At 38.1% G+C, this 21,942-nt stretch overlaps 1 protein-coding gene across 2 annotated transcripts; it reads left to right on the top strand.

Annotated features, from left to right (window-relative positions):
• The first annotated feature begins 802 nt into the window (after positions 1-802).
• On the top strand, positions 803-21,572 carry ANKEF1 (ankyrin repeat and EF-hand domain containing 1). Of its 2 annotated transcripts, none has more exons than XM_045512847.2 (9): positions 803-1,258; positions 10,499-10,698; positions 11,445-11,594; positions 12,629-12,752; positions 14,782-15,604; positions 17,075-17,301; positions 18,825-18,988; positions 20,165-20,302; positions 21,147-21,572. In XM_045512847.2, the coding sequence occupies exons 3-9, from the start codon at positions 11,466-11,468 to the stop codon at positions 21,303-21,305; spliced, it is 1,764 nt and encodes a 587-aa protein (XP_045368803.1). In that variant the 5' UTR covers positions 803-1,258; positions 10,499-10,698; positions 11,445-11,465; the 3' UTR covers positions 21,306-21,572. The 2 variants fall into 2 exon arrangements, with proteins under 2 accessions (XP_045368803.1, XP_010948294.1); XM_010949992.3 differs by lacking the exon at positions 803-1,258 and adding an exon at positions 4,948-5,333.
• The last annotated feature ends 370 nt before the right edge of the window (positions 21,573-21,942 follow it).

The raw sequence follows: 21,942 nt of genomic DNA, 5'->3' as shown, positions 1-21,942 counted from the left end.
CTGAAAACATTCAATACTAAATGCACACACTATTTAGGGAAGTTTTCCTATAAAGCAACACATTTTTAAAAGGCAAGGGGATGATGCGTACAAAATTCAGAATAGTGGTTACCTCTGCAGACAGGAGAGGGAATTTACAGTATTGGGAAGAAAACACAGGGAATCGGGCAAAGGCGAAGGCTTCTTTTTCTTTAGCCATAGTATGCTCTGTTTCTTCACACTTTCCCTATGTTATATAGTTTTCTCTTTTGTGCTCAAAGGAATAGTCCTTAATCATATTTTTAAATAAAATCTAAAATTTAGGATAGATTGGGGTAAGGAAGTACTGCTTTTAATTAGAAACTATTACATACTATTTTAAAAAGTATACACTTTTCACATTCACATAAACGAATAAAAGCTTTCAGAATTCGCCTCTAAAAAAGTGTATATATGTAGGGGGGTAGGGATGTTAGGGCACATTTATAGGCCCTGAAATAAAATCATCTCCATGATATATTTGCTCCCATTTATATATAAATCGTTTTAAGCATATATACGTCCTACAGGATGCAAAGAAAATTTCTGTGATCTATAAAGAAAATTTACAAGCATCTACAGCAGTTGTCTCTGACAAGGAGATACACTTTTCATTTTATTGTGTAATTTGTTGTATTTTCATTTCGCTTTACTGATTAATTAACTAACTTAATTAATCAATGCTACATGAGCATTACCTTTCTGATTAAGGTATTTTTTGAGTGAGGGCAGGAGGTGGGAGAGGAGGATGAAAGAAGCGAGGACGCCAGTGATGGACGCGCCGCCCCTGCCATCCGCTCTGGGAGTAGTGAGCCCTCCTCTAGCATCGGGGCAGAGACCAGGTCACCTGGCGGGTCCGGAGGCGGGCGGTGGGCGGAGACAAGCCCAGCCCCGCCCCTCCCCGCCGCGCACCTGGGCGGTTGCCTTGGCAGCGGGGCCTTGCTTGCGCGGCCCACGCTCACAATCGGCCAGTGTCGCCTGCTCCCACCCCTCCCCCTGTGCTCACCTGGCCGCGCGGCCCATGGACACACACACCCGCTTCCCTGCTGCCCCGCGCGCCAGCTCGCCTGCTCTGCCCAAAGGGACACCATTCACAGCCAGGCGCCCAAGCAGGGCTCTGGGAGCCCGAGGTCGCAGCTGGGGCCCGCGCCAGGCGGCAGGGGATCAGAACCGGCCCCGCAGGCCGAGGTACGTGGGTGCCTGGACATCCGTGGCTCCTGATCGTCCTGGCAACTAAGAGGTGAGCTTAGTACCTTGGTCCGTGCCTAGATCTAGCCTTTCCTTTGAAATTACATCTTATCCACCCTCCCTTTCAGATTTTTCTGAGATCTAAAATTGAACTGGACAGTACAGAAAACCCCCAAGAGTAAACTGTGGCTTATGGGTGAGCTGGAACCCAGATGTCCAATTTATTCATGGCAAGTCTTTGTGAGAGATTTACCTAAATACTTTACAAAGCTGATCTCATTTCTGCTTCACTCAGCCCCATGAAATGCACACTATTCTTATTCCCATTTCACAGATGAAGAGACCGAGGCACAAACTAGGTAGGTGACCTGTCCATGTTTATCCAACTCCTTTGTATAAGGAATGCAGAGGAGGGAGGATCACAACAGCAAGAGCTGATCTCCCCTCTTCAATCCTCCCTCTTTCCACTGGACCGGTCCTCTTTCCAACCAACCACTGTTGCCTTACAGGCTACTTTGAGAAGTTGCTGAGCTCTGTGGACCTCTCCCTACAGGGGAAAAAAATGCACCTGACACACACACTCTGTAGATTTTCATTTAATTGTAAAGCATCCAGAATCCAAAGATGAACTTCAGTTCAAGAAATCCTGTTCTATTCCACTATCTTTCGAGATTGTCCCCATAGAGGGTTAGATGGGTATGCCAAGGTGCCCCAGGGCCACACATACATGCTGGGGTGTGTATACAGGTGGTGACCCTCCTGAGAATCAGAGATGCTATACAATTTACAGGGAACCCAGAGCTAGAGGGCAGGACTTCTGCTCTTTCCTCCAGTGGAGTCAGTCTTGGCAGTTGGTCTCGAAGGACATTGCCCAAGGCATCTCTCTTCCCCCACTCCGCAGCAACTTGGGGATTTAGCCAAGAGGGATGCAAGCCATAAAACTGACCTGCGGGCTGCTGAATTCATCATTGCAGCTTAACTGGACAAAGCCACATGCTGCTCGTTCTTTGTAGGGGTGGGTGTCTCAGAGACAACGTTGAAGTCTCAGCTTAGGAAGTCTCTGTCCTTACAAATGAGGCTGCATCAACTCAGCATGGGCAATAAGCAACTGGGAAGCATCTTACTCTATACTGTCTAGGATGTATGTCTGCGGTGTCACAACACTGCACCTAACCAGAACCAAGCTAACGGTAATACAACAAGCCATAAACATCAGCTAAAATAAATATCGCCAAGCCAAGCAGCTAAGGCCAAGTGGGTGAGTTCTGAGGCAGCTCAGGACTTACTGGGAGCCTATTTATACCTATGGTTCTAACAAGCTGCCTTTTTTGGTTTCCAAGTCCATCACATGTTGTAAACAGATTAGGTGGGAAGAGAGGGGCTACAGCAAACAGAACAGTGAAGACACAAGCCATGTGACAGCTGGTGTTCCAGCAGCAAAGGGGGGAGCGCAAAGAATCAGCAGCAGGCAGAGAGTGGGAACAGAGGGAGGACCCCGGCATACACTTCATGACTTGGGGCGCTCTCCTCCTTGCCTTCACCCAGTCTCAGGCTGACTGCAACTGCTGAGAACCTCATAACTCCCCCCAGACCGGGCTCAGATCTCTCCCCTGAATAATTTAACCCATTGCCTTGTGAATTCTAATTCTGCACAGTCAAAGCTTAGTCGTCTACACTCCCTGACTGATCTTGTCCCCATCCTGAGCTCCCCACAGCTCAGACACAGGTTGCCCAAACCAGAAACCTAGGCATTTTCTTTGATTTTTTACACTCCTCAGTCTTTTAACTTTCAGTCATCACTTACTGAGCAAATATTTATTGAATGCCTTGTATAAGTCAGAATCTAGGTGATGGAGAAATGATGGTAATTAAAATGCAAAGCTAGATGATATAGTAGTGAGGGAGGCACACAATGCATAAATTGAATATATCTTCATATCTCTAGAAATGTTATATAGAGAAATATTTCCCTTCACTGTAAAGAAAATAAAACAAAGGGATGAAGCAATACAGTGGCTGCAACTTGAGTAGTGAGAATGCCAACTGATGGAAATTCTGAGCAAAGAGCACCCCAGGCAGAGGGAACAAGCAGTTCCAAGGGGCAGGAATGAGCCACAACCCAGAAGAAGGCCAGTGTGTGTGGCTGGAGATCACTAAATCAAGGGCAATTGGAGAGAATTCAGAGCGGCAAGGAAAGTGTCCTTAAGAGATCAGCACGAGGGGTCTGGATTTATTCTGATTACAACAGAAAGCTATCAAAGTGCTTTTAAAAGACAGTTTAGGGAGAAATTTCTGGTGTGAAGGTAATACTCTATATCTTGATCGGGGTTTGGGTTACAAAGATGTATGCATTTTTCAAAACTCACAGAATGGTACACTTAATTCTTGTATATTGTATATTCAAAAGATCAAGAAGAATAAAAGAACTGTAGGCAGGTATTGAACTACAGTTAAGGATATGTATGCTGGAACTTTGAAATGGAACAAAAAAATAAGACGGATTAATGGAGAGATAGTGAGCTGTATAGGTATGTGATAAAGCAAATAAAGCATGAATGGTAGGATCTCAGTGGTGGGGATATATGGCTATTCAACTTTCCTTTGTGTTTAAAAATAGTTGTACTGAAATACTGGGGGGGGTGGGAGCTGGTCTGATGATACCTGATCTACGTGTTATAAAGATTGTTCTGGGCACCGAATAGAGAATGGGCTACAGAGGGCTGCTATGGAAGCAGTGGGACGACTTAGAGGGCTGTAGCAGTGATTGGGCCCAGAATAGTGCCGCTGTACCATCTGGAATGGATTCCAGATATGATAATGAGGTTCTGTTCCCAGAAAAGGGGAAGAAAGAAAAGCAAGCTGGGCATACCTAGCATGGCCTACTACTCAATTCAAAACGTTGTGTGTTTTTGGAACTGAATAAACAGCGAGATAAAATTACATACTAGAATGTCCATTACCATGTAACAGTGTGATTATTTATGAAACTTTACAGTGCTCTCTCAACCCTACACCTGCCTCATTCCCATGTAAGATGATGCATCCATCACATCTTAGGTTTCTCACAGAGCCCAATAGATTCCTGTTTATAACGAGCACCTCAAAATTCTACATTCTTTTTTTTAAAATTACTTTTTAATTTTAATTTTTTCAGGGTGGAGGGTAATTGGTTTATTTATGGTTTTTTGTTTTTTTTTTTTTTGACAGAGGTACTGGGGATTGAACCCAGGACCTTGTGCCTGCTAAGCATGTGCTCATATCACTGAGCTATAACCCTCCCCCCTACACATTCTTTATAACCTTTTCAAGCTGCTAAAATCTGTATGGGCTCTACATTGTCAGGGACCTGCTGGTACAAAGCATTAGTGGGGAGCTCAGATCCTTACCTTGGCAATCTAGTTATGTTCACCTTCTTCATGGGTAAATGGTAAGGCTGTGTCAAGGAGGGAAGATTAAATGAGATAATAAGAAAACTGCATAGCAAGTCTAGTATGAATTACGATGGAAGATTTGTTTTGAAATATTTTAACTTTATGCTAGCTGAGCTAAACGTTTTTGTATTTATCTAATTTCTGCTCTCATGAAATTAGTTGCAATAAATTACAGTAATAACGTTTCATAAGAAACAGCATCTCTTCTTATAGAAGGCTTAAAATATAACTATTATCTCATCAGAGTAAAGATTACAAAATTAACCTTGAATTATATGTTTTTGCTTCGATTTTTGCTGCCGTAGTTTTTGTTTTGGTCCACAAAAGCATTTTGAAGAAGCTAGTCAAATATGGCTTTAGCAGATCAGAGACTTGAGAACTTGCAGATCTACAAAGTTCTTCAGTGTGTTCGGAACAAAGACAAGAAGCAGATAGAGAAACTGACCAAGCTTGGGTACCCTGCACTGATCAATTTCACAGATCCCATCAATGGACACAGTGCTCTGCACTTAGCCTCGGTTTCTAATGACATCGATATGGTCAGCTTTCTCCTTAGCCTTGGTGCTCACCCTGATGTGCAAGACAAAATGGGCTGCACTCCGACGATGAGGGCTGCAGAACTGGGCCACGAACTGTCCATGGAAATACTAGCCAAGGCAAAGGCTGATATGACTATAGTCGATAACGAAGGAAAAGGTAAAACTCCCAACATTCTATCCAACAAATGCGACTCACTTTGTAGCCAGAAATCAATAAAACGGATTTTTCTTTTTGCTTTCCAACTTTAGAAGTGAGTCACTCATGGAGTGTAAAGTAGTAAAAGGCTAGATTCTCACTCCTATATCTAAGGACACCATCTCCCCATAATTTGAAAATGGTGTGGGCATTTCTTAGGTGTAGGCGTTTCTAACCAGTTCTGAGAACTTTCTTATTTAGAAAGAATATTAGCAGGGGAGGGTATACCTCAGTGGTAGACTTCATGCTTAACATGCACAAGGTCCTGGTTCAATCCCCAGGACCTCTATTAAGAAATAAATGAATAAATTTTAAAAATTTTTTAAATTAAAAAGAATATTAGAATTAGAGTAATCTGTTTGTTTTTTTTAATGTGGAGAAGTTTCAATATGACACATTGATACTTCCATAATCATAACCACTCATTATAAAATATAAAACCTCATTTAGAACAACAGACAAAAGGAGGGCATTTCTTCTTTACATTTGAGGACCCCAAGTAATACGAGACTTAAGATTCCAAAAGGATTTTGCTCTGAAGAGCAGTCTAATGTAGAAAGTAGCTGCATTTGGGAACTTGAGGGACTAAAGTGGATTCTCACGTAAATTCCAAATTTCTAGGGTTAAAAATGTATTTGGAAATATGACTTGAAACTTGAGAGACTGCATTTCCATGATTATTAAGGTGAGATAGCTGTACTTCCTCTCTCTTTCCCTCCCTAACCCCATCTCAAGACCACAACTGGGAGCTTCTTGCCCAAATAACTCAAGGTTCTGGCAGGAGTTGACGTAGCCTCATGAAAATCACTAAGAAAATTACCACCAGGCTTAATATAAATTAGTAGATTTAATCAGTTGTTCCAAATTGTTGCTTCAAGTGCAAAGCCATTAACATCAGTTCCACTTTAGAGAAACTAATCCTATTTTATAATATTAATGCTTTCTGACAAGGACAGAATCTGCTTTTGTAACTCCCTCTGGACTTCGTATTTGGTAAGTGACTTGCTTAAAACAAGAGGAGGGGACAAATAAAAGGAAGAATTATTTCATTACTTAATGGTACCACACAACAAAATAAGCTTCAGATGCATTCAGGACTTAGATGCGTTTTAAAATGTTATATTCTGGGGAAAAAAAAGGAAATTCTCAAAGCTCTATAGAAAATCATTCCCTAAAGTGTGTTCCATGGACCACCGAAGCCATGGGATGTTGGTAAGTGCTACGTGCAAAATTGGTTCATTCCACTGTCAAATTTATTAGAGAAACGTTGGATAAAACAAATTTAGACATGTTTATTTTGTCAGAAGCCCCAAAACAGTGACATCTTCCATATTTGACCATGAAATAGTTTTTCCTTACGGCATCTTATACCTGGAATTTTGCAGAAACTTCCGGGACTCTCAGAAGAACTGTAACAGAGAAAAGTTTACCTTTTTGAGCTTGAAGCAGTGATAGAAACCACAAAGAAAGCAGTGTGAGAAATTTTATAGCATCAAAGTCTAAAATTTAAACAACCAAGGTAAAATGTAAACAAGGTCAAATGCATATTTGAAGCAAACACGACAGACATACGGTTAACTATACTCATTCCAATTAATATGAAACCTATTAAGGTTCTGGAAGATGAGTGTATGATACAAACAACATGACAAATAAAATAGGAAGCATTAAAAATATAAAATGGAACTTGAAACAAATATGGAATCTGGTTTCACACATAACCCCACTAGCACTGCCTGTCTAGCCTTGACTGTGGCTCACGGTGTGCTCATGAATCAGCTCATGCACACAGTGCCTTGTCTTCACACATCAGTGAACCTAGATCATCTTGCTCATTCATCATTCAGTGGCTGCCACTTGCCAAACTGCTTTGCTTATTCTGAGGTAGTCTCTCCACCATTAACAGTCTATCTTCCAATGATTGACATCTGACTTACTGCACATTGTTTCCAAAGGATGAGCAAACATTTAAATGGTTAAAATACCTAATGAATCTTTAGAAAGATGTGGGACACACTCTAGACCTAAACTGTACTTTCTCTGTGTTGTCCTAGGAAATCAATTACAGTGTCTGGAGTTATTCTTTTTAAGGATAAAGCTAGAATAATTCTTTGTAACAACCATTCCATTGGTTCTCCCATTTACAGGAAATGTATCCCTGGTCCTAAATGTAATATGCCCGTTCTATTATGGACAATTTTTTTTCTTTTGTTTTTGCTTCAGCCTTGGAATGTTGATTTATGTCCTTTGCGACTTCAGTAGTCAGCCTAGATAGATTTTTAACCGTGAGTTGCACACACTATCATAAAATACCCATTTCATAAGCACCTTAAGTTCTTTGTAAAGAATTCAACCTCACCTGGTACTCTTTTCTAGATTTTATTGTTGTCATTGATTGCTGTTTTGGTTCACTCTTGCCTGCTATGACTTCTCAGTCTTTGATTTTATCTTTCCAACCATGTCCTTGATCATCTTTGTATTTTTAACTGTTCTGGGTAACTGTATCAGATGCATGTGCTTATATGAAATGTATTTCAGTTTTGATTTTCACATAAATTGGATTTTTATTTTTATCCAATGTACATTTAAATAGATGCTTCATAGATTTGGCCTCAGAACTGTCATTTATTTTATATTATGAAGGTATAATGTATTTAATTTATATAAATATACAAATAAATATATATATATATATAATATTTCCCTACATGATCAGTATGTTCTTTGTTTTATTTTGCTATATGTGTATAATTTCCTTCTTATAGTTTCTAAAATTAATGGTCTGTTTTTGGTCCTTTTAATGATTAACTTGACAGCTCTACATCTACAGAAACTGTTTTTTTTTAATATTTTATTGATTTATTATCATTTTACAATGTTGTGTCAAATTCCAGTGTAGAGCACAATTTTTCAGTTATATATGAAGATATATATATTCATTGTCACATTTTTTTCTCTGTGAGCTACCATAAGATCTTGTATATATTTCCCTTTGCTATACAGTATAATCTTGCAGAAACTGTTTTTTGAATTAGCAACTTAAACAGCATTCACTGATAGTTTTCTATGAAAGATAATATTGGTATAAGAGCCCTTCTTCTCACCTCCTTTTACCTCCTTTCCAGTACAAATTTTTGGTAAGTTATAATCATTTTAGTTCTTTCAATAATTCCTTTCATATCTTTAAATAATAAACACCTATCACTTTATCTCCTGATCTGCTTTTAATAATATCTCAAGTAATATGTTCACTGCTTTACTCAGCAGTAAATGGTGAGAGAATCAAATGCTCACACTCTTTCTCCCTCCCTCTCTTCTCTTCAAGGTTTTGTTAAATTAGATTACTATTTCTACATTATTTTGAATTGCAATATTCTTTTCTGTGTCTAGAATTCCTAAAGTGATTAAGCTTTGGTTCAATGATGAAGGGATACAGCATCTATCAAGTGTCTTTTACTCACATATTCTCTGTTGATCTCCTGTTAGACTCATTTTTGTCATCAAGTAGTTTAGCTCACTCTGGGATTTATATCCTTTGATCTCCTGCATCATTAAACTTGTCTGTCCATCACTTGTATATATGAACAATAGCTTGATTGGATATAAAAACTCCCTATTTCCCTTCCCAGGTGACATTGTAGTGCTCCTTGAGTTATTTCCTAGCACTGAATGTTGCTGTGCCAAAGTCTTGAAGCCAGACTGACTTTTCAAGGGGACTTGAATTTTTTTACCCGGATGCCCACAGGACACTTTGCTTACCTAGCTTTACATAGGCATGTCTTATTGATTATTCTTAATCAATTTTTCCTGAGGTCAGTAAACTCTGTCAGATCTAGGTTTTTCACTTCAAGAGTTTTCTTCTATTATATCGCTCCTTTTTTTTTTTTTCTGTTTCATTTGGTCTTTTATTATTGAACATCAATTACATACATGTTAAATGTTCTTTGCCTCTCTAGATCATTTAAACTTTTGCATTGTCTCAATTACATTTTTTCTAAGTTCTTTCAAGTTTTTTCTCCATGTCCCTAATCACTGTTTTGGCAATATCTGCTCTTTTTCCTGCTTCCAATTTGACTTTTATTTCTTTAGTGGTTTTACTTTTCTCTGCTGTTTCCTAGTTCTGCTAGCTCAAATACATCTTTTCCTTTTATTTATCTTTTATTTTTCTAGAAGTTCTCCTTCTAGGTTTGGTCTATCTTTGCATTTTTGTTTCAGGAAATGTTATATTTAATTTCTTTGCTATCATGGAAATGGGTCAGTCAGTAATATTCATGTGGTATAGTTTTTTGAGGATATAATTTTTGCCTAGCGTTTGTTATCAGGTTCCATTCCTTTCCTTTTCTTTCAGTGTCTTTTCTCCTCCATAGGTAACGTGCTAGTTTCTCGTTACTGTTCCTCTTTGAATGAAGCCTCTTAAAAAGAATGAATCATTACAAAACCAGTTTGAAGTTTGATTGTTGTTCACCTGACTTTCTAACCAACACTCTGCTCCCAGATTATAACAATACCCCTAGTCTGTTACATTTTTTACATGGATTATCTTAAGGGTCTGTCTGTCACAGGTGCTCATATGGAAATTTAGGATTTTTCTCTCTTCAGGGAACAAAATGATTTGCCAGGATGTCAGAGCCTCTTGCCACCTACTCTTTCTTCTCACCGCTCCTGTACCCACAGCCTGCTTCCTCTAAACATGGCCGGTCTGCACACTTCACCATTCAGTGCCATCTCCTTTCCCACCCTACAGTATCAGAGGGGGTCCAGGGATCCACCAGTAACCCTCTGGCCTACACACCCCTGCACATTCCAAGAAGGGGCACTGGGGGATTGGCTGCAGGATGTCAAATACCCAGGGTCAACAGGGCTCATACACCAGCTCTCAGATTCTTCCCAAGCCAGGTCCCATTTGATTATGACTATTTTCTAGCTCCCATCAGAGATTATGTTTCTCTTCTGGTTTCTCTGTCTTGGTGTTCCAGTTGATTTCAGAGGGGAAAACCAAGGCATAAATGCCTTTGCTCTACTACCTTCTCAGCTAGCTAATTGTGGATTTTTAAATTATTCTTTGTTCCTTCCTATCTGATTCAAATAGAGAGGAACTATTAATTAAGTATTCTTTTTTTCTACAGGTATTTTGTTTTACTGCATTTTACCTACAAAGCGGCATTATCGCTGTGCAGTGATTGCGTTGGAACATGGTGCAGATGTCAACAATTGTACCTATGAAGGAAAGCCAATATTCCTTAGAGCTTGCGAAGAAGCACATGATGTTAAAGATGTGTGCCTGACATTTTTGGAGAAAGGAGCCAATCCAAATGCTATCAACTCAGTATGACTATTCTTGTGATTATACATATTCCTTTTTTAAATTACCAAGTCCTATTAATGTAATTTTCATTTACATATGGTAAAATTATCCTGTTAGTTTACAGACTGTTCATTTCTGTTCAAAATGCTTTAAAATGATATACTTTCATTATCTTTACCTTGTCATGATTCTATAGTCTATTTCCTAATTACATTTGGAAAATTGATATTTATTCCATACAGTGTTAAAACATTATAGGAAAAGAGACAAGATATTTCTGATGCCTAATAAAAAATTTATCTTCTCAGAAAGAAACTATGTAATTCTGCCATTTCCCTTAATCACTTTGCTCCCTCTCCTCATTTAGCTAATTTTATTGAATTTTCTTCTCTTTTAATTGAGATTTCCAGGCAACAAAAACAGAATTTCCTCTCATTAGAAAACACCTATCAGCTAATTTCAGCATGTTTTACCCTGTTTCTCCCCTTTTGCTCTACTTTCTTTGCAAGAAACTGCATTTTTCAGCATGATGTTCTCACAGGGACATCTGGTGTAACCTTGACTCTGGTTTTAGAATTCTACATTTTGGACACTGATCCATGGTACTGGTTTCATTTTTCCTATTTGTTACATGAAACTAACACAACTGTACAGAATTGAACCTGTCAATGTAACTTTAAGGCCACATGGACTTAGATCATATTTATACTGAATGTGCTATTTAACAATGACAGGTATAAACAGCATATGGTCTGTTTCATGCCCAGTCCACAGGTCGCACGGCTTTAATGGAAGCATCAAGAGAGGGAGTGATAGAGCTAGTTCGAGCGATATTGGAAAGAGGAGGTGAAGTGAACGCGTTTGACAATGACAGACATCATGCTGCACACTTTGCTGCCAAAGGAGGCTTTTTTGATGTAATAATCTACTCTTTGCTTTAAAATTCATTGCTAAAAATATTATCTCCTTTTCCTCAAAGTTTTAAAATATTGTGTAGGTTGCACTGACAGAATTTTTTTGCCTTATCATCCTGTTTTTCCTAAATAATTTTAAAATTACACTTTATACCAAATATTCTTAAAAATGTATTTTAGCTCTTCATTCAAGTTTATCTGCTTGCAAGTTTATTCATTTAATATTACTAAATGAATATTTAGTAATATTAAATGAATAATATTTCCTATATCCTGACAATTTAAAAGTCTGCCAACAGGGACTACTCTATTTTATGACTCCATTACATATCAGAATCTTCAAAATATGTTATAATCTAATTGTGGGGAATATACTCTTATCTCCCTGATGTTTGTGTGCATCTAATGACTCACCTAAATTTTTAGCTGTAAGTATTCTGATTATCTGGACATATCAGCAAAGGATCTCTCATAGGTACCATGATATTGCAGAAACAAAATAGAAATCAATTTTACTTTTTTTAATTCTGAATTATTTCTAAAACTTCTTTACTGAGTTTTCTCTGAGTTTTAACACAATTATCTTTATTTTTGTCACTGAGTGTCTTCCCTGCAATAAAAGTATACATCACAATAGAAATCACATCTATTTGGTAAAGAATTTACTCCCCGATGACGTTTGCCATAGTCTGATGCTTTCTACAATGCCAAAATTTACCAAAATGGTAGTCTCCCAGCGGACTATAGAGTATTCTATACTCTAGATCAGTGTTGTTTGACAGAACTTATGGCTATGATGGAAATGTTCTATATCTGTACTATACATATGGTACAATACAGTCCATGTGTGGCTTTTGACTACTTGAAATATGGCTAGTGAAACTAAAAGACTGAATTTTTGGAGATCTGTCTTCTATGTAATTCATTTCAATTTAATTTAAATTGACACACTGTATCACACAGGTCTAGGAGCCAGTCTTCATTCAGTAATCATACATCCTTATTTTTTTCTACAATATTCACTATTTACTTTGCAGATATTGAAGCTTCTCTTTGCCTATGACGGAGACGTGGGGTTGATTGCAATGAATGGGAACACCCCACTTCATTATGCTGCCATGGGTGGTTTTGCAGACTGCTGCAGATACTTAGCTCAGCGAGGTAAAATCGTTTACCAATTTTACGCTTAAAGAACTTAACGGTTTTCCTGCGTTGAGGATGAACAGAGAATTTGTCACTTGTCAGTTGTTTATCTCACACATATATATAGAAAGAAAATTAAAATTGTTTTTCTTCCTCTACGTTCTGTTAAATCATGAACCTTGCCTGAAAAGTTAGAAAAAATTCATTTCCCAAGTATTTTTAGGTTATTATTAAAAATCTAAACAGGATTGTGGAGAAAAGGGAACCCTCCTACACTGTTAGAGGGAATGTAAATGGGTGCGGCCACTATGGAGAACAGTATGTAGGTTCCTTAAAAAACTAAAACTAGAACTACCGTATGACCCAGCAATCCCACTCCTGGGCAACATGGATGGACAATTTTTTGACAATGCCAAAGGTAGTATTTTTTTAACTTAAGCACAGTTGATTTACAATGTTTCAGATGTATAGCAAAGTGATTCAGTTCCATAGATAGATAGATAGATAGATAGATAGATAGATAGATAGATTCTTTTCCATTATGGGTTATTACAAGGAATATAGTCCTCTGTGCTATACAATAGATCCTTGTTGTTTATCAGTTTATATATAGTAGTGTGTATCTGTTAATCCCAAATTTCAAATTTATTCCTCCCCCTTTCCACTTTGGTAACCACAGGTTTATTTTCTCTGTCTATGAGTCTGTTTCTGTTCTGTAAATAAGTTCCTTTGTATCTTTTTTTTTTTAATTCTATATATAAGTGATATGACATGAATCTGACTTTGTCATCTGTCAATGGACATTTAGGTTGCTTCCATGTCTTGGCTATTGTAAATAGCGCTGCTATGAACATTAGGGTGCGTATATCTTTTCCAGTTTGAGTTTTCTCCAGTTATACACCCAGGAGTGGGATTGGTGGATCAAATGGTGACTCTTATTTTTAATGTTTTAAGGAACTTCCATACTGTTCTCCATAGTGGCTGGAGGCTTCCCTTTTCTCCATATCCTCTTCAGAATTTATTGTTTGTAGACTTATTGACCGAAGTATTAATGTTGAAAAACACTGGTGATTAATTTTCTCTTTGGCAAAGAATAAAACTATAAAGTGTTGGAGAGGCATGTTTTATTTTTGTGTGCAGCTGCCTTTACATTTTGGTTGCTAGAGATACTGATTGCTAGAGAATCTTTTTTGATTATGCGACGTTGGCAAAGCAGCAGAAGAGCCTTCTAGATTCAAAACACTAGAAAGAGCATCTTCATAGTCTGACTTACAATAAGTTCTTAGTGTCTCAAGACTTATTACAGACAACACAGCCTTCTTGATAACACTAAGTAGACTCCCCAATGCATTCAGAAAAGTTCATGCATGTGGAGAAAACTTCCATATAATGTTGGCCTCATCCTTTTAAGGAAGGGACCAAAAAGGAAAATGAATTTTAATGCCCAATTTCACAACTATCATTGTGAAATTCTTCAGATTTGATGAACAAATTACTTTCTCCTCTGTTAGGCTGTTCACATGAACTTAATGCAAAACAGCAGGTCAATATAGATTACAGTAATTTCATGGAGAAGACAGATAAAATATAGTTTAAGATTGTACCCAGATTTACAGTCATCTTTCAAAAGAGCAGGTGTCATTCAGCATTCTAAGGTCCTACTTAAACTGTCTGAACCCAGCTTCTTTCCAAATTCGAGTATCACCCTTACTCTTCCCTGTTTGGCATGAAGCCTCTTTCGCAAGTATCCCAATATGATATTTGTTTCAAATATCTATAGAGATTAATGTTCTAATCTTTTGGGGACAGATAATACAAATCGGAAACATAACTCCCGTAGAATTCACCGAAGTGAAGCTTTCAGGAAAAAAAAAATCATAGCTTAATTTTGTAATTATAATTGCTAAATGTGCTCACCTCTATACATAATTATTGGGGGACAAACTTTTGACTAATTACTTGAAATTAAGAAAACCGTTGGATGAATGTTATTTGTGGAGACATGCAGATGCCTCAGCACCATTCCTCATAATGCTTCCTGTTTTAGGATGTGACCTGAAATGGAAGAACGGGCAGCACAAAACGCCCAAGGCTGTGGCTAAGGAAGGCGGTTTCAAAGCAGCCAGCAAGGAAATTCGGCGGGCGGAGCGAATCGCTAATAAACTGGCCCGGCAAGGAGCCAAAAATCCGAATCCACACTTGTACCTGAGGCTGCACGACTGGTCCATCGAACATGAGACTTTCCTTCGGGAAGCCCTGTCGTTTGTGGACAGGGGCGACGGGACAGTCAGCAAGGAGGACTTCGTGCTGGCGCTGGAGGAGAGGCAGGATTTCATGAACGCGGAACAGCTGGCGATCATAGCGCAACTTCACGAGAAAGTCAGGGGCGGAGGGATCGACATTAATGAGTTCTTTAAAGGAACCAAATACTTAAGCAAGTCTTATGTCTTGGGGTCCTACGGGCCTAAGAAAAAGAAAAAAAGGATGCCCAAAAGAGCCAAAAAGGGCAAGTTTGTTTTACCCCTCCCCATCTGCATCATCCCGGACCACGTGTTCCCACGCCGCAGTGACGGTGGGCCGCCCTATTACATGATCGAAACCTACAAGAATGTGACAGACTGCAATCGCTTTAATCGGGATCATCCCCCAGAACATCCCATCCAGGATGACTCTGCTTGGTACATTGATGATCCTGGGAAAGTATTTTCAAACATTAATTTTATCACCAAGGCGGACGACCTGGCTTCTCTGAAAAAGGCGTTCGAATCAGGAATACCCGTGGACATGAAGGATAATTATTACAAGACACCCCTAATGACTGCATGTGCGAATGGAAACATAGATGCGGTCAAGTTTCTTCTTGAAAAGGGGTATGTCTTCTGGTTGAGTAGGGTTTAAATTTTCAGGAGCCTTCACATTTCAAGGAAGTGAAAGGAAGAATAAGAGATTCAGCTCCAGAATTTAAGTTGCGCAAGAAAGCGGTTCACTCCTGAAGTCTAGATTACAGATGGTTCTTATACCAGGAACCAGGCTGTTGGGAACGCAGGGGTGTGTACGCGAAGACAGCTTGCCAATTAACAATTCTGCACAAAGTGAAGACTGAGAAGTTTTCACCCTGAGGGTAGAAGAAGCTTTCTGACTGGGTATCATTGGCCTCCCAAGACGATTTAATTTGGTCTCAGAGCTTTGCCTCAATGATGCAGGGTTGCTTTTTATTTTAAATTTTAAAAATATTTTTTATTGTGGTAAGAATAGATAGCGTGATAACTACCCTCTGAACACATTTTAAGTGTACAGTACAATATTGTACAGAGGGTCTCTAGAACATAGCCATTTTACATGAAGTCATTTTTTAATCTGCTTTATTTTGTGTGGGGATCCCAACAAATTCAAACAAGTGGGATAGTGGCCATAATGACTAAGCATCTGTTTCTTTCCTTTTTCCTTGCTTCATTTGTAAATATCTTTAAAATAACAAAGCATGGCATTTTTTTTTTTTAGCTTCTTTTTTTTTTTAAATTGAAGTATATAGTCGGTTACAATGTGTCAATTTCTGGTGAACAGCCCAATGTCCCAGTCAAAAGCATGACATTTTTATTTAACTTTTTAATCTGAAGCAATTTCTCAGGTTTAATGCCTTCTTTTTACCATTTCTGAATAAGATTTTGTGCCTCCGTTTTCTTGTTTTTATAATGGGGCTCTAACAGAATACAGTTCACAGAATTTGTTGAAAATTAGGTGAGTTAAAATATGTAAGACACTTAGTAGCCCAGTCATTGCAGACTTGGTAAAATGTATGATTGTTAGTGTTACTATGATGTTTAATGTCAAAGAAAGATTTAAATGTGTTTATTATCAAGAGGGGGTACAAAGCAACTTAATGACAATTTGAAATTTTAGGCAGTAGATTTTTAAATAGGACTGCAATTTTAAATAATACATTATAATGCTTAGAATTTTCATCATGAATGTGCATTTTAAAAATTTGTAACATATAGAGAAAGTAGGTACAAAGTGAAATAATATAACTTTTTTATTTCCTGTCAGCTTTGATTTCATTGGATCCAGTTTTATAATTTTCCTTGATGTAACCTTTGCAAAAATTGTAGCACCTAGGATCTAAGCACCTTTTAAACTAAACAAAATGTATATATACACAAAGAAAGTTAAGACTGTTATGTAATGCAGGACCTGAGGCAAGAGGAATTATGGCACAGAGTTTAACTTGACTCAAAGCTTCCTTGGTTTATAGTTGAACAACTATGAAATCTTAGCATTTTTAGCCTCCAGTGCTCAGAATAACCCATATTTTTAGCTTGCTCATCTCTCTCATTTTACAGGGCTAATGTTAATGCCACAGATAATTTTCTGTGGACTCCGCTTCATTTTGCGTGCCACGCAGGCCAACAAGATATTGTTGAGCTTCTTGTCAAATCGGGCGCCGTGGTAGATGCCCTTTCAATCAACAATTCAACTCCCCTAAGTAGAGCCATTGAGAGCTGTAGGATGGATACCGTAAAATACCTGCTCGATATCGGTGCTAAATTCCAGCTGGAGAATAGAAAAGGTATGTGTTCTCATTATTGGGGATTAGGGTTAGAAAAGGAGAATTTACATTAAGTTCCAAACCCCTTCGGAATCTATACTTACAGAACCACATTTTCCCTTGAGCTACTGCTGCAATCACAAACCTGAATTAAGAGTTATAGAACTTTGTCTTATTCACAGTGCTGTTCAGATCATTGGTGTTAAAGAACCAGTTCTTTATGTTGACAGTCCATTGTGGACTGAGATTTTTTTTTTTAATTGAAGTATAGTCAATTTACAATGTTGTGTTAATTTTTGCTATACAGCATAGTGATTCATTTTTACATATATATATATAATATATATATGTTCCTTTTTATATTCTTCTTCGTTATAGGCTATTCCAAGGTATTGAATATAGTTCCCCATGCTTTACAGTAGGACCTTGTTGTTTGTCTGTTATATACAGTAGTTAGTATCTGCAAATCCGAACTCCCAATTTTTCCCTCCCCATCCCTTTTACCCCCTGGTAACCACCAGTTTGTTTTCTGTGTCTGTGAGTCTGTTTTGTAAATAAGTTCATTTGAGATTTGTGTAAAATACAATGAAAAATGATTTACTAGAAAAAGAAAAGAAAAACATAAAATATAAGCCCCAAATTATCATTAGACTCAAACGACAAAAAAAAAAAAAAAACTCTATCAAATTGCTATAAAAATTTCTAAATGCTTACTCTTAATTTGTGCACTTATTTCACGGTGGCCCTGTCACCATTAGTTTGTGGACTGACACCAGCCTGCAGATCACGTCGAGTTATCACACTGTTTTGATGGTTCAATTCCTAATAACTGGCATAGTTTGAAGCCTCTGTAGACTTTGGATTCCTTCTAAAGCTGGACAGAGTCACTCCTGACTTGAGGCTCTCTCTAGGAAGTAAATGGGAGGTCTACCTTAGATCATAAATATCCCACCTGAGTAAGTGGAGGTAATATTTTCTTAGCGTGGAACCCATTGCTTGCTTTTGGTCTGCAGGAGCATTAGTACCTGTGGCTGCTTCAGGCAGCCTCTGAGCCACAGGTAGTATTGTGTGAGGCCTGCCTGAGGACATTACAGGTGTCACAACACCCAGCCGTCTGCACGGAGCACTCGTGACCTCCAGCTTCCCCAGGCCTTTTTGAATTCCCTTCTTTCCATCGCTGGTTGGGGAGGACAATGTAATATTGTCACACACAAAGGAATGCACACACTGTGGGAAGAGAACCAACACTTAGATATTCACAACGTTATCTACTGATATTTCCTATCAACTTTTTAAGAAACATGCTCAAAATAATTAACAAGAAGACATGGTTTTGCTGATAAATGGCACTTTAAATGATGAAATTTTAAAGCTGGGTCCACATTAGAGAGTATCTGATCCAGCTTTGTGACTTGACCCTTACCATTAGCTTCAGTGATCACCCTTAGTACCAAATGCTTAGGGCTGATGTCCTGAGATTTTTTTTACATGGTTTAATTATTATTATTACGTTTAATGAAACTCTGAATTTATGTTTTAAACAGGGCATAGTGCCATGGACGTTGCGAAGGCATATGCTGACTATAGAATAATTGGTTTGATTAAAGAAAAGCTGGATAACTTGCCAAAACCAGCAGAAAATCAAAAAACAAAAGGCAAGACACCGCTTAAAGTGAAGAGTGAAGGCCCTGAGATTAAGAAAGAAGAGGTATGAAAAGCTATTGACCTCCCATTAGTAACTGGTGGGACTGCGGCACCAGTTATGTATTGTTACAGGGACCTGGGCAAATACTGTGCAGTCCTTGTCTTCACTGCCATTTGCAATACTTTGAAAGAAATACCTAGTGAGAAATTTCCTATTACTGAAAAGTCTAAAAAGTACTCATTTCAAAAACTAAGTTGGTTCAGCCAAATACCATTAGAACATTGAAAAAAAAGAACTAGAGTTGGATATGTATACACTTGGTCCTAAATTATGCAGCTATGGTGAGATGACCCAAACAGGGAAGAAAGGTGACCCTTATGAGGAAGGAAGTAAAGCATGATTTTCCTTCATTTTGGTTTCATAATCTTTCCCTTTCCACTTTACCACCATCCCTCTCCAAAGGAATTTTACTGATTACTACTGAATCCTAGGATATGTAATTTGGTTACCCTGCAAAATGACTTTAGAAAGTTTTAAAGGTGTCAGATTGTTCCTGGTAATCTGGAGTGGTTTCGGTGCCTCTAAATTATCAACAGAATATTGAAGTTGTCGTTTAAGGGGATTTCTGAGGCATCAAGACTTTGTCATTAGCAGGAAGCTCCAAGCTTTCAGAGGCTGAAAGCTTCTCCAGAATCCCTGGAGATTCTTGGCTGACACAGGACAGGGGATGAAATTCAAGAAGGAAAATCTTTAGTGCTATCAAATTGGGAAGGGTTAGAGAAATGTAGGTGGTCAAGTAGATAGAGTAAAGGGATGGATGATAGGCAGACAATAGAGAGTAATAAGCATGGGTAGGGAAGAGGGTAAGAATGGCCAGAGGTAAAGGAGGCTCGATCAGCCAAAGCTCCTAATACCTACACCATTATCATTTTAGTAGGAATACATTCTTCTGATTAATAATGGCCACAGGTCAAGGATGGATATCTTGAAGACTTTTGTGATCTGTCACTGATACTAAGAGCATTAAACAAAGCAAACTAATTCTCTCTCTCAACCCAAAGTTATAATAATTTTCTATGTCATTTCAAATTATAATTTGTATAGTGGCATTTTTAGTTTTTTTCTGGCTTCAGAGTAAGATGGAGAGCAATAAATAATATTGGAAAGTATATACATATATATAAAAGGGAGTATATATAGGTTTTTGTAATTGATGGGCTTTTTTGGTCTTGTTTCCAGGAACCGCTTTCATCAGTGTATACTATACCAACCACACTAGAGGAAAAGAAGATGCGTAAGGATAACGTGGTTTACCTCAATTCACTGATTACCAGTGGTTATACCAAGAAAGTGGATATCACATTTATTCCACGGAGGGTATGTACTTTAGAAGGATCATAACATGGTATAAACTCATAATGTCATTTTTCAAATACATTTTATGCAGAGCACCCAAACAATTGTCCAAAGTTTATCTTTCATAGTTATTATTTGAAGGTGTACTTTTGCCAGGTCTTACCACTTCCAACTTAGTAAATCCAACGTGTTTAGCTTCCAATATTTAGTATTACTATTTTCTATATTGGTATTTAATTTTCCTTGAATGATTGAAGTCTTCTTTGGAGATGCCATTCCCTATAGCCTGCATAGTTACTAAGTTCTAGAGATTTTTTTTTCTGGGTACTTCTTAGAGCTCAACCCTTCCTTTTTTGTATACACTACCACCATCTCACTTGGGAGTCTCATACTAATCAAGACTGAATTTATACAGTACGTAGCTTCCTAAATCTACAATTAAAGATGTGAAAATATCTTTGGAGAATAAGAGTGGTCTTACCAATGCTCATCAAACCATGCTGAATAAGAGACCACCAGCACCTTATGCCCTCTACTGTGAAAATAATTTTGACTTCCCCATAAGACATAAAGGTAGTAACTCTGAAAGATCTAGTAATTCCATTGCTCCCTTGTTCTGACATCCTAAAAGTGAACAGCAGCTGGCTGGAGAGTCATCAGAGTGGTAACTGAAGAGCATTTCAGTCATTATCAGAAACAGTGATGCTCATGTAACCATTAATGTTATGTAAGAGAAGTGAGTTTTAAAAAAATTAGAAGTAAATTTGATAGTTTTACATTAACCGTATTGAAAATTGCCTGGATACTGATATAATTTATTGGCTGTCACCCTCATACCTGCTCTGGATGTGGTTGTTTATTTAAGACCTGGAGTCCCGAAGCCATGACAGCAGAGCTGATCAGGAAGAGGGAGCTGCGGCGGGAGAGGTTCACTTATGAGGTGGATTTTGATGACTTCATGATGCCCTTTCAGAAGAACATCACAGAAAAAGCTCAAGCATTAGAAGCTGCCTTCAAGACCTAAATCACAGCAGTTGCTCCTTGGGGTAAACTTTTTGAAGCCCAGGGACCAAACATTGGAGAAAGCAGATGTTTCCATTAAAGCCAAAGCAATCCACAAATTAAGCATTGTAACCAAATATTTGGCTTTGCTTTAACAATTATAAATATTCTGAGCTGTATAGAGAAGGTGTGTTTTATTTTGCAGTGACTTGCATGTCATTCTGGATAAATTCCCCCAATCTTCCTCAAGAATGTAGTGGAATAAACAGCATTTTTGGTTATAAACATACCGTTATTGTCAAAGAATTTACAAGAGGTACACGTTTATGTTTGTTAAAGATATCATTTTAGTGGAAATTGATGAGCACAACCTAATATTAGGGAAGGTAAGTCATTTTTAATCCATTACAACAGTTTTTTCTTACACATCAGCATAAGTGATATGAATTAGATACCTTGGGTCAAATATATGTCGATACTGTCAGCACTCCACCCACTTCTCCTGTGCTTTGGGATTGTAGCACACTCAAGCCTGACTTCCATATGCTAGAAGGCTGCCCCTGACACTTAAACTTGTACAATAGGGCCAAACTACATGAGAGTTAGCATGTCCTAATTAGCACAGATTCAGAGTATCAACACCCCAGCTTCCTCACCAC

The sequence above is a fragment of the Camelus bactrianus genome, chromosome 19 (assembly GCF_048773025.1).
Source record: "Camelus bactrianus isolate YW-2024 breed Bactrian camel chromosome 19, ASM4877302v1, whole genome shotgun sequence".
Taxonomy (NCBI): domain Eukaryota; kingdom Metazoa; phylum Chordata; class Mammalia; order Artiodactyla; family Camelidae; genus Camelus; species Camelus bactrianus.
The sequence above is the reverse complement of the archived record's forward strand: the minus strand, read 5'-3'. Positions and strand labels throughout refer to the sequence as shown.